This window comes from Drosophila sechellia, chromosome X, assembly GCF_004382195.2.
Source record: "Drosophila sechellia strain sech25 chromosome X, ASM438219v1, whole genome shotgun sequence".
NCBI lineage: Eukaryota > Metazoa > Arthropoda > Insecta > Diptera > Drosophilidae > Drosophila > Drosophila sechellia.
This window is the reverse complement of record NC_045954.1, coordinates 681,643-699,018: the sequence shown is the minus strand read 5'-3', so window position 1 is coordinate 699,018 and position 17,376 is coordinate 681,643. Positions and strand designations below refer to the sequence as shown.

Here is a 17,376-nt window from a genome sequence, read left to right as displayed (position 1 = left end):
TTTGATTTGTGCTCCACCTCCACCTAGGAATCCACTTCCACACCAGTGGGTCCTTCTCCTTCTTACTCGTAAGTAAGATAAGATGGTTCTGAAAGAACGTGAAATAAATTGACTTTCCGATTAAATATAAATAGCTTCCATTAACCGGATGACCCGGGCTCATAGCTTGACATGATTAGGTACGACTTCGACCATAATAATAAGCCAGTTAATACGGAATAAAGATCTTCAATAAGCCAGCATTGAATTTCGTTAACTTTTCGTTTAATTGGTAACTCAATCCCTTCAAATGCCTAACCCACTAAATAAACAACGGCATCATTCGGGATTATCTCAAATTTCCAAACCTCTAACTCTTTTTTGCCCAATTTTTCACTTCTGTTGATGATGTGCCGTAATTGACGTATGGGGATGTAAGAATCTGCCCCACAGGATTCCGACACCTCCCCCCCCAACACCACCATTTCGGTGGAGTATGAACTTACAGGCCACGACAACGTCACTCTTTTCGCTGAATATGGATCCGGCATCATTTCTGGCAATGCACTGATAGCTGCCCGCATCCTCCCGCCGGGTGCTGTGGAATCGGTAGAACTGGCTGGATGAGAAGTCGCCCACGGGGACGCCGTCCTTTAGCCATCGGTATGTGGGCTGCGGGTATCCTGGAGATGCACGAAATGTGGAAAGAGAAGAGGGAGAAGCTTTAATAAATATTATTCTCAAGGGTATACCATATGTATGTATCACTAGGCCGTAGCTTTATATCCTTTCCGCTGACTGAAGCACCGCCCAGTTGTCGGCATAATGAATATGTATGTATTGAATAATATTTAAAGCCAGTCAATAAAATCGAAGTATGTGCATATTGCATATTACCCACCCATACATATATGTATAATTGTGTTTGTTCAGAGTGTCTAATTGTTTGTTTATTATTAGTTTTCTGCGGCCATTATTTGCAAGCTCAGGAGAGATCCCACACACTGTTTTAAATTGCATATACTTGTGAAGATTTTCTGTCATGATGGCAGATGGAGTGCAAAGAAAATAAAGGGAAATATAAAGGCCAAGACGCCAAAGCTGCAGAAATGGAGCGATGCATACAGGAGCACATATGTATAGAGGGCCAGCCACTCTGATTGCAGTGCTGCAGCAGGGCATTTAAATTAAAGTTGATTTATATGGCCTGCCTCCTGACCCCTTAGTCCACCCAAACTCCCTTTGCGAAATGGAATTGCAATTGGAATGGCTAAACAAAAATTACATGTGACCGACCCAAGGGGCGGGGATGAGGGGCCGGCTGAACTAAATGAAAGTCTGAATAAAATATGCGATTCGCCTAACTGACCAGGATGCAACACATCACAGGGTGGAGGCAACCGAACGGGAGCAGACGGATTGGATTAGATTGCCGGAGGCCGAAATCCTAGAACGAGAAGTCACCCCAGCCTCAGCCATCCCCCCACCCACAGACCAAAATCCTGGCGGGGCCATCAACGCCTTTGCAAAGAGTTTATGTTGGGGACCTGGACTCATGAAGGAATTGGGATGAATGGATGGATGTAATACCGCATACCCTGTGCTGAAAGCTCTCTGAATCGGACAAATTCGGATAAATCCTTAGCACCCTTCTTTTTCAGTGCATTTGGTTGGCAATCTTGAATAATTTGTAATTTACTTCGACTACTGGGATTTCAGAATATTTGACATTTTAAAGAACTTTCTGGCATGATGACTGCGTCATACCAAGATACCCCGACTATTTATGGCTACTAACAGGGTAGCCAAACGTGGCCAATGGCAATGCAATTCACTTCATTCAGTTTGCAGACAAAATCAAATTGAGCCGAGTTAGAAGCGAAACTGGAAACTACCAGTTGAGAACGGGAATCAACTTGAGAACAGGGCATATAAGGGTGGAAGAAAGTCGAGAGTGCGGAGAAGGCTAGAAAAGAAGGGAGAAGACAGTGGAAAGTTTCCCAAGTGTTGGCCAAAAAAATAGGGGAAATTCCAAAGCGTAAGAAAGCTTACGAACGAAAGAGGGAAGAAAAAAGTTACATGGACGGACAAAAAGGCAAAAGTCTGTTTGAGCATTTTGGGCAATGACGCTGCTATAAAATTACAATTTGGGGAATTGTAAACCAAATGCACACATATGGTCGCAAGGACGAACACTCATACACATATACTCGCACACACTCACACACATCCGAGTGAACTTGATCAACATTAAAAAAGCCAAGGGAACAAAATGTGCCAGCGCTAAGTCGAAGGGAAGGGCCAAAGCTTCTGTCACCACCAAAAAATCGCCATAAAGCACAAGGAAAGCAAATACTCTACGCAGATCAAAGAGACAGACAAAGGAAAAGGGAAGCCAAAGATGAAGAAATTTACATTCTCTTGGGATAGTCAGACAGTCAAATTGGAAAAAGGCTCTTGTAAACCGAATGGGAAATGGAATTGACAGACCGCAAATTCATTAAAAAGAATGCAAATTTCATTTGCTAGCCACAGAAACACAGACTAGGCCAAGTTTGTCAAAGGAGTAGAAGAAATTATTGGAAAAGGGATGCCTACATCCAATCGCTTAAACGAAGCATTTTTTTATCGTTTTACTTCGTATTTTCATAAAATAGCTATTTTCTTTGCAACCCATAAAAGTGTCGTGCACGTTATTTTACCCTCGGAAAAAATATCAACAAGTCATCAGCATATTTCCGTGGCTTTTCCTCGTGGTTGCAACACACCAGCCGAATGCCATTCACTCAGTCGGCCAACCAACCAGCCAGTCAGTCAATCAATCAATCAGCCAGTTAGTGTGTCTAAGCGAGCCCAACTGCATACAAATAAATTTAATAAACAGGCAACGCAATGAAACAAATTGCATTTGTATGAACGGGAATTCCCGTTCCGCAAGCGGAAATTGTTTGATTTGTGGCCAGGGCAAATCCGTCGAAAAGCCCACGAAATCAATTGCGTTTAAGAATAGTGCATTGGCAGCTGTTCTGGGTGGAGGATTCAGGGTACAGGATGCAGAGTGCAGGATGCAGGATATAGGAAAGCGGAAGAGCAGCCCAGTCCAGTGGCACGGGCAATCATAACTCCAGTTTCAGAGCCCGGACCATCGGCATTTGCCTTTTGTATTTCAGCCAATATTTGCTGGATTTTATTTCGCATTGAACCAGACATTTATCTTTAAAGAGTGATTCTAACAAAAATGTATTGACGTATGATCAATAACGAAATATTTGGAAATTAATTACATTACGTTTGTTTTTTCTGAGTGCTGCTAAGGTCTTGAGAATGTTTAGAAGTTTCCAAAGTTATTGTTGTGGCACTTGAAGCAAACAAAGTAAACATAAAATGTCTAAAAGGTTTTTTACCTTCAGCTTGCCTGTCGCTGCTGCACTTTTCCCTTTGATACATTTTTTACCCTTGCTCACATATTTCGTCAGACTAACATTTTTGTTTACTGCTCACACCGCAAAAGAACAAGAATAACACACGACCAAATTGGTTGATTAAAGAAATTTATCTTCTGCACACGTTGCACTGGAGAAAAAAATAGTAGAAATAGTTTCGGCGTGCTCCTATTTTAGTAGTTAATCCTTTACTTCGATCCTGTTCCAAATACGAGTAGTTACGCCACTTTTCATTACCTGATTAGAGCAATTTTGTGATGCCTTTCGTCTTTAAGTATACACAATATTCTTGATGTTTCCTATCAGTTTGCGTCAATTTTTTCTCGACTTTTTCCTGGTCCTCGAGGAAAAGGAATACTTTATGTGCGAATGCCTGTTTTACATATGTACATATGTACATGCATGGCATTCTTGCAGCACAACACATTAGGCAAAGCCATCCACTTCAGCCTAAATGACGACACGAGTTGCATATCGCTCATTCTTTCTCTAGGCCCTAAGCTTCTGCCTCTTCTTCTCCTGGGAGGGAGTAAACAACGGGGCTTACGGAGAAATGAGGTATAAATACAAATTGCGACAGAAAGCTGCTAGCAAAAACAATAGTTTGCAATTTTTCAGTTTACCTCCTTCTTCTGCATCTCAAGTTTTTTCTCTCACTTTCCTTTGCGCAAAAGAAGAGTGAAGATGTTGGGGAGAAGTGCACCGAAAGAAATGCATATATTCTTTATTATATTATATTATATTATATCATATGTATTCGAGTTTTGAGCGTGATTCGGATTCGGATCAGTTTCTCTGACGAAAGATCGCGCCTAGGCAGACTAGTCAGAAATCTTGTCTTGTTTTCCCTGTACAGAAATTAAAGGGAAACCCTTGGCCACGCACGTTTTGGCCGAGTGTTTCTTTGAAATGCTCTTCAATCCCTCTCCTCTCCTGTGCTTTGCTTTCTTCTACAAATGCGTTTCTTTTTTGTCTCTTTCCTTTTCGTTGTTTCTCCTTGTTCAACACATGTTGGACCTGCAGCACTGCCACTAAAAACAACTTTGGCGGCTTTTGTTGTTGCTGGGGAAGTCTTTGTTGCATGTGAATGCGCTACATTTGCGAGGCAGCCAGAGAAGACGAGAAGAAGCCGAAGAAGAAGCCACATTCTCCATTCTCCATTCAACTCGATGTTTATTTTTCTAGCCAGCTCTCTCGCTCTACCCAGTGGCTCATCGCATTTCATTTTGTTTGCCAGAAACAATTCCACACACATTTAGCTTAGCTCTTGCACTACCATTATACCCTGAACTGCTTTCAATTGGGGTATATTAGTTGGGTACGAAATATACGTAAGCGATATGGGCGTTTTTAAATCCCTAGTATCTGCTGTAGCCCCCCTTTCATTCATCATGTTCCGACTCTACTCTCCTCCTTTACAGGGTATTCGTGGGGTTTCAATTCAAGGGACCTAGCTCCTGGCTCCTGGTCTATTCTTGTGTTGTTTTCACGATTGCCGCCGCACAAAACGCGAACAAACGTAAGACTTAGCCAAGATGAGATGGCAACGGGGACAACGACGGATGCAGGACGACGGGGGGAACGGAGAAGAAAGGAGATGGAGAACTTGTTTTGCTCGAGGGTCCCTCCATGGCTACGAAAAAACATGCAACCAAAACACTGAAAAGGTGGGAGGCAAACTTCTTCATAGGCATAATACAACCAAAACCCGCATAAACTATCACGGGGAGTGGTGTGTTGTGTGTTGAGGGGGGAGGGAGGAGTGTGCCACAGGGATAGAGTCAGGGGCTGAGATGACAGCTAAAACCGCCAAAGTGACTGAAAGCGTGAACGTTGCGGCATGTGTGACAACGCCAAGGAGCAGCTAAAGTGATTTGCATTTGTTTGTATGCTCCTTCTTCTTTTTTATCCTTTTTTTGGGTGCCCACTTGCAGCTTATGCAAAGTGCACGGCTCTCGGGAGTCGCTGCATACATAGATCCCCATAAATGCGCACAACAACACAGACGCTGTAGCATGCGTCTGCTTGTGTGTTGTGTGTTTTCCGCTCAAATGTGCATCAAAATGCTGACGACAACTCAGAGCATTCGGGAGCCCTCTCAAAAGGCCAAAAAAGCAACTACGATTGTCTCCGTTTTCACCGCACTTCCACAAGCAGAGTAACAGTAACAGCGGGGTATCCGATAGTCGAGGCACTCGGATGTAGCGTTTGTCAATTTTCGTACAACAAACTATCATTCCCCGCGGGTTTTCTGACTATTCCGATTAATTTTAAGCATATACCCACTACTATACAAAGCAAGTTAGGTATAGTATGGTATAGCACATCATAAAAATAAAAAAAAAATAATAAAAAAAAAAAGACAGCTCTCACGTGGTCAGACATTCAGCAAGAGCATTAAACACAAGAACGAGGAAGTTAGACTAGGCTATTCTGGCGGTCAGCCTAATGTGAGGCCATAACACATTTTTCCGCTCATATTCGGGGAGGAGCAATGTGAAACCGATACTCCTACCTGTCAAATGCAGGAGACGTTACGGGAGGAAGCATTACGTGAGCCTGGGAGCTTGGGACCCTGGACTTTGGGCACGTCCCAAAGCGCTCAAAGGATTACACGACGGCCGCCTGGGAACGAGAGTGGGTGTGGCACCTGGGTTGGGACTGACTGCGAGTTTCGCGCAAAAGAAAAAGAGCCTCAGTGGGGAGGAAACCTGATAAAAGTTATTGTTTTTCTACTTCATTATCTTTGAAAAGCGCGTGCGAAAGCAGGACACAAGAAATGTTTTCGTTTATGGTTTCGTTTTACACTTTCTTGGCTTTTAGCTTAGCTGTCAGGCGATTCGAGGCACAAGTGTTGTGTGTTGACGGCCGAAGGAGCAACGAAAGCGGGTGATAGTGTGGGGTATTTGTGGTATTATCATTCCGCTTACATTGGGCATTTTGTTTGGCACGCCTAGACGATGACACCCCGCCAACTGCGACTCTATTCATGTGTATCATAGTTTGTTCAATAAACAATTAGCTGATTTTCGTTTATCCACGCTCATAATCGCTCAGTTAAAAATATTAGGTTTCTGGTTACTTCCCTTCTCGACTGCTATAACACTTCTTTATTAATATTATATATATTATGGTTCTTTACTTACCCAGCGCATGGCACTGAAGTATCTTGGTGCTGCCCTCGCTGACAATCGATCCCGAAGACGATGGATGCGTGGTGAACCGAGGAGCCTGGAGTTGCTGCTGCTGGACGATTGAATTCTGCTGCTGTAGATTGGCATCTGCAATTGGGGAAACGCGAAAGGTAGTCTTTAGCATTGAGGTGTTCAAAAGTAGAAGTTATGAAATAAATATTTAGCCAGGCTTTTTTTTAAAGCACACAGCCCAAAACATTTTACGGGTCCAACTTTTAGGGCTTTAGGATCCAACCGAAAGGCTTCAAGTTCCCCAACGCGAACGCGTAATTTCATCATTTTTCTGGGATATCGATAGATATTAGGGAATAAAATGAGACAAAATTTAAAAAATATGAACACATTTTTCAAAAGTGTGCGCCTGGCAGTTTTGTGCGTTAGAGTGGGCGTGGCAATATGGGTCAACAAACTTGCGCTGCTAGCTTTTATAGTTCCTGAGATCTCGACGTTCATACGGACGGTCAAACACACGGATTAACGCGTATCACAATGGGGAAGGATTGAATATATAACTGGATTACACGTAATTGAAAAGTACTCATAGAAAACTAGAATATAATATTTGCATTTTTCCCTTCTGGCCAACACCCCAAGTTATTCATAAGGAACACTACTCCGAATATTTTGACTTCCAGTTTATTTCACACCAAATTTCAGACGAAGTTGAATTTAGAGGTTTTAGGGGTTTGCTTTTTTGGCCATTACACGATTCTGACACTTCTTCTTTTACTTCGCGTATTTGATGTTCGCTTTTCTCTTCCTCTTGCGTGGGCGAGATTTCTGGTCTTCATCGTCATCGTCATCGCTTTCGTAGTCATCCTCTACCACATAGTTCTTATACTAAATTCGCTCCACGACATGAACTTCATCCACATCAGACCATTGGACCCTCCTTCTTTTCGGGTTTATGGCGTTAGTTTTTCTCTTCCGCTTGCGTGTGCGAGATTTCTGGCCTTCATCGTCATCGCTTTCGGAGTCATTCTCTACCTCATCGTTATCATCGTCATCATTGTTCTCATCGTCGTCATACTTAATCCGCTCCACGAGGATAACTTCATCCGCATCATACCACTCGATCCTCCTCCTATTCGGGCGAGCAATGCCAGAAAAAGTGGCCTTGAGGGAGCTAATGCTGGCGTTCGAGACTCGGAGAGCCTGCGATTTGAATATAAAAAGGTTGAGCGATTCTATGGCTCTCTTGGCCTCGGTTAAACTATTAAACTGGATATATCCGTAGGTATCGATCACCAGCGAGCCAACGATTCGGCCATAGGGCACGCAGAGCAAAGACAGCTCCTGGCGGGTGCAAGGCGGTAGGTTTCTCACTAGGATCCTGCTCTTCAGATGAGTCGGTCCACAGGTAAGTTCAATTCCCGCGATACCAGTTCCAGACATTTTATCTTTTTATTTTATTTTTACTTAGTTGAATGATTTTCAAAAATTTCCCAATTTCTTTCTCTAGCTTTTCCGGATGTCAAATTTCCAATTTTGACAAATTGTTCCACGCCCTAGCAATATGTTTGCTTAATCTCAATCTTTTAGCTTTTATAGTTCCTGCGATCTCGGTTTTATTTATGGTGGCGAGTCTAAAAATCTGAGCGGAAAATACGGACCAACCTGAACCCGGATAACCTGAGTATAAGCAATCTATGGGCAAGTTCGATTGCACTTGAATGAATATATTTTGAGTTGGGTTTCGACAAAACTAAGGTTGCAGCAGAAGCAATATGGCAAGGGCAAAACCACAATATATGGCATATTTAATAAATAAACGCATTTAAATATATATATTTTTTTTGCATGTAAGGTATCAAAACACGTTTCCCATAAACTCTGTTTTTATTTAATTTGCCCACATAATCGAACCCAAAACTAAAATCGAGAAGCTTAGACCATGAAAGTTAAACAAAACAAAAGAACTGGAATATATGGATTTACAATCGAATGCCTGACCGCCTTCGGCCAGAAATTTTAATATGTTCCCCGAAAACAACAGAAATTAATAGTTGCTCCGAAGTCCTCCACTTCCGTTCATCTTGCAATATTTATATAATCACCGATTGAAGTTATAGAAGCTATTATACATGGGGTAAAAGTGACATAAAAGTCGGTATCAAACCTGCACTCATCGAGGCCCCAGACGACAAAAGGAAAACTCTGATTGGTGGTGGTACATTTTTCTGGATGTAGAATGGCACATGCATGAGTAACTGTCTTCATTCGATTTCAGCTGCCAATAAACAATATAAATTGCATGCGTTCACATTCCACAGACAAAACGTCAAAGCACTGTTCCACTTTATGGCCACTGTTCCCCTTTGGGTATTCACACACACACTGTTTGCACTGCCGAAATTGTTAAAAAACTGGGTAATTAGTGACAATCGAATGACATTGATTGTTTAATAAAGCTTTATGTACATCAAATCCAGAGAAACGTGCACTATTACCATAACTTTGAGAAATAAATAGATTGTTCAGTACAAATAGAGCCAATTTACAAGAGGCATATGTGATACAAACATATTGTCAGCATGAGGACATGGACATACCCGTACTCCTACATAAATTCCGATCCACTTGATTGTGTTCTCAAGCAAAGCTGTTCTCCTAATTCTACTGAAAACACGCTGACAGCGCCTGAAGAACCATCTCTAAACCGCTAAGGATACCAATCAATTGGTCAGTTTCAGCTTTTTGCACCCGCAAAGCTTCTTGATCTTTGTCGTTGATTTCTATGGCGATGATGACGATGGTGATGATTTGTCCCTCGTTTGCAACTGGGTACTGGTGGTGTGTGTGTGTTTTCCCACTTCAATGTTTACTGTTGCCCTGTTGTTCTTATTGTGGAGCCCTTGTTTGGTTTCAGACCGAGTCAATGACGCTCTTGCCACAGGCCGCAGATGCCCCATTGGCGTTGACGTGATGACCAACCTTCTAGGGAACACTGAGCCGAATTGAGGATCGAATCAGAATCAGATCAAAATGGTACATACCCATTAGACTATTGGATTACAAATACATTTTTGCACACTTTTTTAGAACTCTTTTAAGCGATTATATTTTTGTGCATATTTGTTAATCCGTAAAGTGAATATCCTTGGTGCTAGTGTGTGCATGTGTGTAATGTTATAAGCGTTTTTATGTCAATATTAATACCAAATGCATACAAATTGCCAACTGTTTACTTGCAACCGCAACGTTCTCTCGGTGCTTCAATGGCAGTTGCCCCAATGTAAGTTGGCCAGCTATCAAACTAAGCAGGCGTTAAATTGCCATCATCCAGGGGGCGGTGGTTGGTGGACATGCACATCGAAATGGAAATGACAAAGGTGTTTGGGTGGGAGAGGGTCGGTGGTAGGTGGCAGGTGGCAGGTGGGGAACAAAGCGAGGTACATTGGCGGCTGTGGAATCTGCACGTGGCTGTCTCATGCACGCCCTTTGCTGAATGGGTTTCCTTTGTCTCGGTCACAATTGGGGTATATAGATATTACCTGCCCCAAACATTCCCCCTTCCCTTTGCCTTCTGCGGTTTTCTGCGCCTGCGCAGCCCACAGGGAATTCCATTTTGCATGGCTTCTTCGCATATCGGACATTTGATATGCTGGCGTGCAGTCGGGCAGCCTTCCTCGTGCTGCAGCTTCTTATGTACATAATCCCTGCTGCTATAACTATAGGTGCACAAAAGAAATTATCAAGATGCAAGGACCGTCCCTTTTAATCAATACACAACTAGATTCAATTGATTTGTAAACGCCTTGAACACATGTGTCGTGTTTATATCGAATGTAAGGTCGCAAATAATTTGCATTGCTTATTGCAGTTTTTGTTCCGCTTTCCTGTCAGCTGGCTCTTATTAGTGATTCGTTTAATTTGCAACACGCACTATGGTAAAGTGCTGCAGGTTGGCAGGAAACTGTGTCAGTCCCCGACTCACATCAACACGCAGCTTGCAACACATGCTGCATACAGCAATGGCAGCCACTAAAGCGAACCCGCAGCAGCAGCCTCGGCTTTTGTTGCTGCAATTGTGTGCCCATTGATGCAAAACACACACTTTCACACAGCCAAGCGACTGGAATCCGGCCCAACCCTCACAGGACACCCAAGTAACTTCCTCATGCGGCAACTCAAGTTAATGATAAAACAGACACATGCTGCTTATGCTATGCTGGCTATAGCTATCGGGTTCAAGAGGGCGCGTTTCTGGGTGGTCTCCTCGGGGTCAGGTCACCTCTTCAGAGGCGAAAAAGACCCTAAAACACATGCACACACCGAACTTAAATCTGATATCATTTCTGCTCAAGCATACAGGACAGATGCGACCTAGGAAGAGCGTAACATTTTAAGAAGTTTTCGGGGGAACGTTCATGTGCCTACATGCGCAGCTCTGTGTTCATTGAATGTTAACCATGGATATTGAATTAATTTCTTTTGGATATGGATAGATATTGATATGGAGGGATATTGATATCTTTTAGCTTTTATAGTTCCCGCGATCTCGTCGTTCATACCGACAGACGGACATGCGGACATTTCCAGATCGACTCGGCTATTGATCCTGATCAATAATATGTAAAAATACCTTATATGGTCGGAGCAGCTTCCTTTGTCTGTTACATACATTTCAACGAATCGAGTATACCCCTCTTTATTCTACGAGTAACGAGTAAGTAATCCAAACTGAAACAACTCCAGTTTCTACTTCAAAGGGATTACTTTCAAGTGTAGCCGTAGCTAGTCCAAAATATCGATATTGATCAAGTTACAAAGCAGTTTGTTTCAGCTTCAGTTTATGAATATGCTTTTCGTTGTTTGTTCCTTAAATCGTGATCGGAATGCCCAGCTCGTTTTCCCTACCGTCAATCATTCCGCTCCTGCTATTTGACCAGGGAATTTATCCAAATTCCTATTTCAGTCTGCATTCAACTTCCAGAGTCTCTCATCTAATTTTGATGTTGTCTACACGCGGGGCACGGCACATCAATCAAACTTTAGCCAGCACAAACAATTCAACTTGAGTTCGCTGCATGAGCGTTTAAAATCCCCCCCCCCCCCCCCCCCCCCCCACACTCTTTCTGACACCTTTTTAACCACATACCAGAAAAATGTTTGTAAAAAGGTAAACTTACGAGTATAAATGAATTTAGCAAGGCGGATTCTTTTGCTATTTGTGGCATGCCACGCAGGTATGTACATGGTAACGATCTCATAACAAAATAACGAAGGGGCAGAGGATTAGTGGTCCCCAGATTAATGGGCAACAAATTTTCAATAATAATACAAACCATCACGCCAAAATAGTTCCAAGAGATGGGAACATTTTCGGTAATTATTGACTTCAACTAAAGTGCGGGGTGTGGTCGTAGTCAAGAAGCGAATAATTTATTCAAAAAGTATTCGGTTGGGAACTCCAGAGAAACACCCGGCTAAAACCACATGTGACTTTAAATTACTATAAGGCGTAATGTGGGAAAGAACGAGAGGATATATACAGAGGTATTTTTTATATATGTATTCCCGGAGGGGAATATATATACATAAAATTGGAAAAATACTAAGATTTGATGAGCTTCTTTCTTTGAAAGTGAAAGTGACTGCAGTGATATCTTACTCATGACGTTTTAAAATCATCCTTACATTGAACAGCTGGCTGCAATTAAACTCTCATACTGTTTTCATCTAATTTTAAGGTATTTTGACTGTCCAGCTGACGTTTTTGTCGTTTATCAAAAGGAGTCACTCCAAACACCCCCAAATAGTTCCCTATTCCACACAATAGTTCTATCTTTGCCATAATTCCTCCCCGTTTTCATCGTATTTTCCCAACATACCCTTAGTTCCTGTAGCCAGCAGACGACGTTGACACGTCTCATAAATTTCATTGTTGTCGCTGGTCCGCCATCTAATCCGCGTTATCTCTCTCTCTTTCACTCTCTCTCTCTCATTCGCCTACGACGACTCGTCCCTTTCTTCCGTGTCACGTGGAAAATTGCACTTATCACTTGTTGTCCGGTGCTGTTTGGTCCCGTTTTTCGCCTTCTCATTCCCGAATGAATTCCTTAAATTCACTCCGTGATTTCCCCTTTAATCCTTAGCGAGCGCGTTTACGCACGTAACACCGTACAAGGGCTTAAAAGTGGGTAGGGGAGCAGCAGGGGTTAACAGGGATGCAAGGGTTAAGTGGTAGCAGTCCCAGGGAATTAAGACAAAACCTAAACACTAATTCTCCAATCTAACTGACTTTGCACTGGTGTCTGGATGAAAAAACCATTCAGAAATCAATGAAGCCTGCAACCAAAAGCCGATCAACTTTGAAGCTCCCCGGGGGCGTCGGCGGTTGAAAATTGGGAGCGGACTTATCTGTGCAAAAGTTTGGAGTGCGACAAATGGGCCAACTGAAAAGGCCTAAACAACAACGGTCGTCGTGAAGGGAGTGTGGCAGCAAAACTATTAAACTGACATCCTGGCAAACTCTTGGCACTTCAAGGGAGAGTCCGAGGCGACAAGAAAGGAAAGAGAAAGAAAGAAGGGGTTTCTGGCTGCACATATATGTAGGTCCAAATGTTTGACAAAAGTTGTTCCACTCGACTAAAAAAGCATAAACTCAATGGAATTCGTACATTAAAAAGCTGAGAGAATTATTGCACTTCATTGTTTAACTTCAATCTGATTAAGTCATTACTATTAGTTTATTATTATACTATTACTGAAATGTAATGATTTGATCCCAAATACTTGCCACACAGCTCGCACGATCTATGTATATCTATGTCCATATATCTCCGCTGCTAGACATACATACATAGTTACTTGCTTGTGTGCCGCTGAACTGACCGAACACTTGAGTAAGAGAGTTCAAAAAACTTAAGTTCAAAGATTATTGATTTTCACGATGTTTTCCCTATTTTTTTATTATTACTAGTGTGCGCCCTTTCTATACTTATTCCCCTTGACTGCGATGCTGGAATTTAGTTTGTCATCGGACAGGAAAGTTTGGAGAAAGGAAACTCAGGGGTCACAGTTGGAAAAACATTTTTTGCGCTCTGACATTGTTGCTGACCAAACGCCAAATGACCAATGGCCATCGATATAGTCGTTGGGTTTTCTTGAGCAAAAGTGCCTTTTAAAAGATGTTTATTTGCTGTCTTGATTCATAATAAGTTCGAGTCAAGTTCACATCTAATGTTCGATGACGATTATATTCCGACCCATTACATATCTATACTCTTTTCCGTCCGTATGAAACTACATATGCAGTGCTTATATATCTCAACCAGGTAATCATTATTTTCCCATGTGCTTCAGATTTTTCACTCAATGCGACCACGATGCGCCTCTTTCGCCACCGTATATGCATGTTGCACTTTGAGGTAGCTTGGTGCCGTGCCGCCATTCTTCCTCTCACAGATTTGCATTCAAGCGATAATCACTTGTGAGATGCAATTAAAACAAAAGTGAACTTTCCCAAGCTGCCGGTACATTTAGACAAGATATATTTTGTGCACCGAACCAGTTCGGTCATATGCAACTCCGCCCCGCCGTAATTTCTCATCTCTGGCTGAATTTTCACACAGGAAAACCCGTTTTCGGTTGGCTCTTTTCCCCTTTATGGTCTGTACAGAGAAAGAAAAACATTTGCTATGACGGTCAATTGACTGCATTTCCAAATAATCGGCTATCCCGTCACACAAAGCACATTGGTTTCGTAGTGTATTAACTCACTCTCGAAATAGTTTCCAAATAGTATCGAAACAGCAAGATAGATTCTTTAAGTCCAGTGTCTGTGCTCCACGAAAAATAGGATGGCATGCAATATTCTCTTAGTAGACTTTAGCACACGGCCACTCTGCTCGAGCTTAGCTGCCTCGGCTGTCAAGCTGCTTTATCAGCGGCCGCTGCAGCTTCTGTAGCTTCAGTAGTGGCTCCTCCTCGGCCCCTTTCCCTACTCCCCAGCCCCTTCTCCATCCTGTGCTTTAAACTTTTTCTGGCAAAGACTCTCACTGCCGGGCTCATTATGACCCACGGTGGCGGTGGCGGTGGCAACAATGCACCTGCCTGCTGGAAAGAAATATAAAGAAAAATATGTGGAACAGCACTGAAAATCCGCTAAGGAAAAGCAGCACAATTTGTGCCAAGCAACAACGGTGGCAACAACGGAAATCATTTGAGCGTGAAGGACACACTCTGTATATGGATCGTATCTTCAAATTGCGCTAGGAAGCTCTTTCAGTTCACATTTTTCGGTACATTTCACTAATTTGAGGCCCCCGGAATATGCCGGCCTTATCCTTTCTAAATAGGACCTTAGAAAATGTGCGATTTATAAACTGATTTAAAATCTTTCCCACATTTCCCTATTGAAAGTTTATTCACTGCGGCATGTAGTTACTAAGACTCATCCAGGTGAACCTCACAAAATTTATGGGTACTTTGATGCGACTTAATAAACCCAGACCCAGCGGTGAATCGTTCGGGATTTCGGAGGAAACAATGAAGGGAAGGAGTGGGTGGTGCGTGTCAAGAATAGAGGCAACTTTCCAAGAAAAGGAAGTTGCTCCTGTTCTTGTTTTTTATGCTGCTGTGTTGTTTATTGCGCTTTTATTTTAATGTGATTTCCCAGCAATTGTCATTGTCTGTTCGCTGTTGTTTGCCAGTGTTTTCACTCCCTGCTTCCCCACTTGTCCCTGTATTTCCTCTTGCTTTTCCCAGACCCAGACCCAGACAACCTCTCAAAAAGCTTTCAGTGTTTCTTCGCTGGCAACACATGGAGCAACCTTTGCCATATTATTGGGAGTTACTCGGACTTGGACACGGCATCTTGGCAACACGACACAGGGCCGGTGGAGGCGCCTCATTTGGACGCTTGGAGTCTTTCCGAGCTTGTACCTTAAGTAGTTCACATTGAGTCGGTAGCTTCTCGGAATTATATGTTAGATAAAAATAAGTTTTTACTTCAATGCCGTTTGCTGTCTACTGTCTCTTCGTTTTTTTTTTTTTTTGTTTTTTTTTCAGTCTGTAGTATCATTAATCAGGTTGGCAATTCTGGACCCTTTTCAGCAGGTCTACCATGTGTTGCTTCTCACGTTACGCAGCAGACAGCAAAAGTCATATCAGTTGGGATTGTATTATTCATAATAAAATGGTTGACTTAACCTTTCCCAATTTGGTATCATTATTTAAATGGATTTTATTTGGATTCCACTCGCTGGCACTGCACACTCTCATTGAACTCCCACGGCTTTTATATGTGACAATAATTATCAGGAAAACTTTTGTTTCTCATTTTGTTGCACTTGTTCGCTTCCCGTTGACATTTTTATATTTTCACAACTTCGAAACTTTGCTCACTCATTGTTCTGCCGAGCACCTTCTTCTCGGCTTCCGCAATCGCAATCAAGGTCGCAGAAGGGGTTTCAAGAGGATCCAAATGCAATGCCCGACCAACAACAGTGGCAAGAACAACATAATTAGCGCATTTCCTTGCTCTGTCAGCGACAGCTGCTGCATAGGAAGGGGACAATGAGGGGCTCCTCATCCGTGACTGAGGAGCGTGCATCCACCCCCAGCCCCCACCATGCAATAAAGCCCCTGACTCTGCCCTGGTCCATACCCTTTCGCCACTTGAGAATGTCTGGCGCTTCAAACACGCACTCGTTTAAAGTGGAGAAACTTCCGCGGGAAGAAGAGAGATAGCCAGACCATCCGAAGCACTAAAGTATTGATAATGGTGGCATCGTGAGGTTACAGCAGTTATAGTATCGATATCGATAGTTTAGATTAGGAGTCAGCGAGCAGAATTCTAAGAATGATGTGACTAAAGTGTATTATTATACGCTATACGAATTATTTTCCGATTTTATGATTTGGCACATCTCTAGCTAAACGACCCGATTATTGCCTCACTGAACTACAATCGTACGGATACCCGCATGAAATTTATGTAAATCCATCCTCTTTTTATTTTATGGCGCCTTTTCGTGTGTAAAGTTGTTCTCTTGGTGCCTGACTAGTATAATTAGGTTCGCTGTCACCGCTGAAGCGTAACACACACACCCAAGGGGTGGGGGTGGTGGCAAAGCTGATAGCTGTTGGCTGACTGACAATTTAGAGCTCGATTAAACCCCACAATTTGACACGCTCTCGTTCGACTCAGATTTCGCAGCCAAGATGGAAGCCCAAATTAGGGGAGGTGGGGTGCTGTTGGGTTGTGGGGCTGTGGGGTCACCTGGCTAATCAAACAAATTGAAGTGAGCGAGAGGCAACTAGGCACACACAAGCATACATATACAACCAATGGCCCATCGCCATCAATCCGCAGCAGGGCTCCAACCCGACCCCGAGCCCCGGAAAATGAGTGCCCCTAAATTGAAAAGAATTCAGCTTGGAGAGTCTCTCCTCAAGGCAATTGCGAAATGCAATAATGGTCAAGAGGGTTAGATAAATGAACGGGGGAAAACCGCTAATTGAGCAAAGCAATTTATTTTTACAAAACCCCCGAAGAAATCTTCTTGCTCACGCCCCTATTGACATCATCCCCCATTCCACTTGCTCACGAAACTTGAGGATTAGCGAAAGGGGGAAATGTCTAGTTTGGCAAATATTTATTTAAGTAATTGATTTAGGTCAATACTCGTAATGTTTGATTTCAAATTTTGGCACATTTCTAAAACATTACACATGAATATATTTCCCAACTTTTTCAGTCACTTGGTTGTCTAATTCAAATCATTTCGCTATCGCATTAGCCCATTTTGCGA

General features: G+C 42.7%; 2 protein-coding genes across 7 annotated transcripts in view; both read right to left on the bottom strand.

Moving 5' to 3' along the window:
- The window catches only part of LOC6615891 (protein sidekick), a 64,120-nt gene that overhangs the window by 20,171 nt on the left and 26,573 nt on the right, over positions 1 to 17,376 (bottom strand). For all 6 annotated transcript variants that reach the window (XM_032725464.1, XM_032725466.1, XM_032725465.1 and 3 more), the window contains exons 3-4: positions 6,569 to 6,703; positions 486 to 662 (exon numbers count right to left, since the gene is read on the bottom strand). In XM_032725464.1, coding sequence (XP_032581355.1) covers positions 486 to 662; positions 6,569 to 6,703 — 312 coding nt within the window. The remainder of the gene's footprint in view (positions 1 to 485; positions 663 to 6,568; positions 6,704 to 17,376) is intronic.
- On the bottom strand, positions 7,237 to 8,280 carry LOC116802149. The gene has a single exon (XM_032725469.1). The coding sequence runs from the start codon at positions 8,009 to 8,011 to the stop codon at positions 7,457 to 7,459; it is 555 nt and encodes a 184-aa protein (XP_032581360.1). The 5' UTR covers positions 8,012 to 8,280; the 3' UTR covers positions 7,237 to 7,456.

Coding starts and splice junctions, on each gene's coding strand:
- LOC116802149 (XM_032725469.1), bottom strand. CDS start 8,011: ATGTCTGGAACTGGTATCGCGGGAATTGAACTTACCTGTGGACCGACT.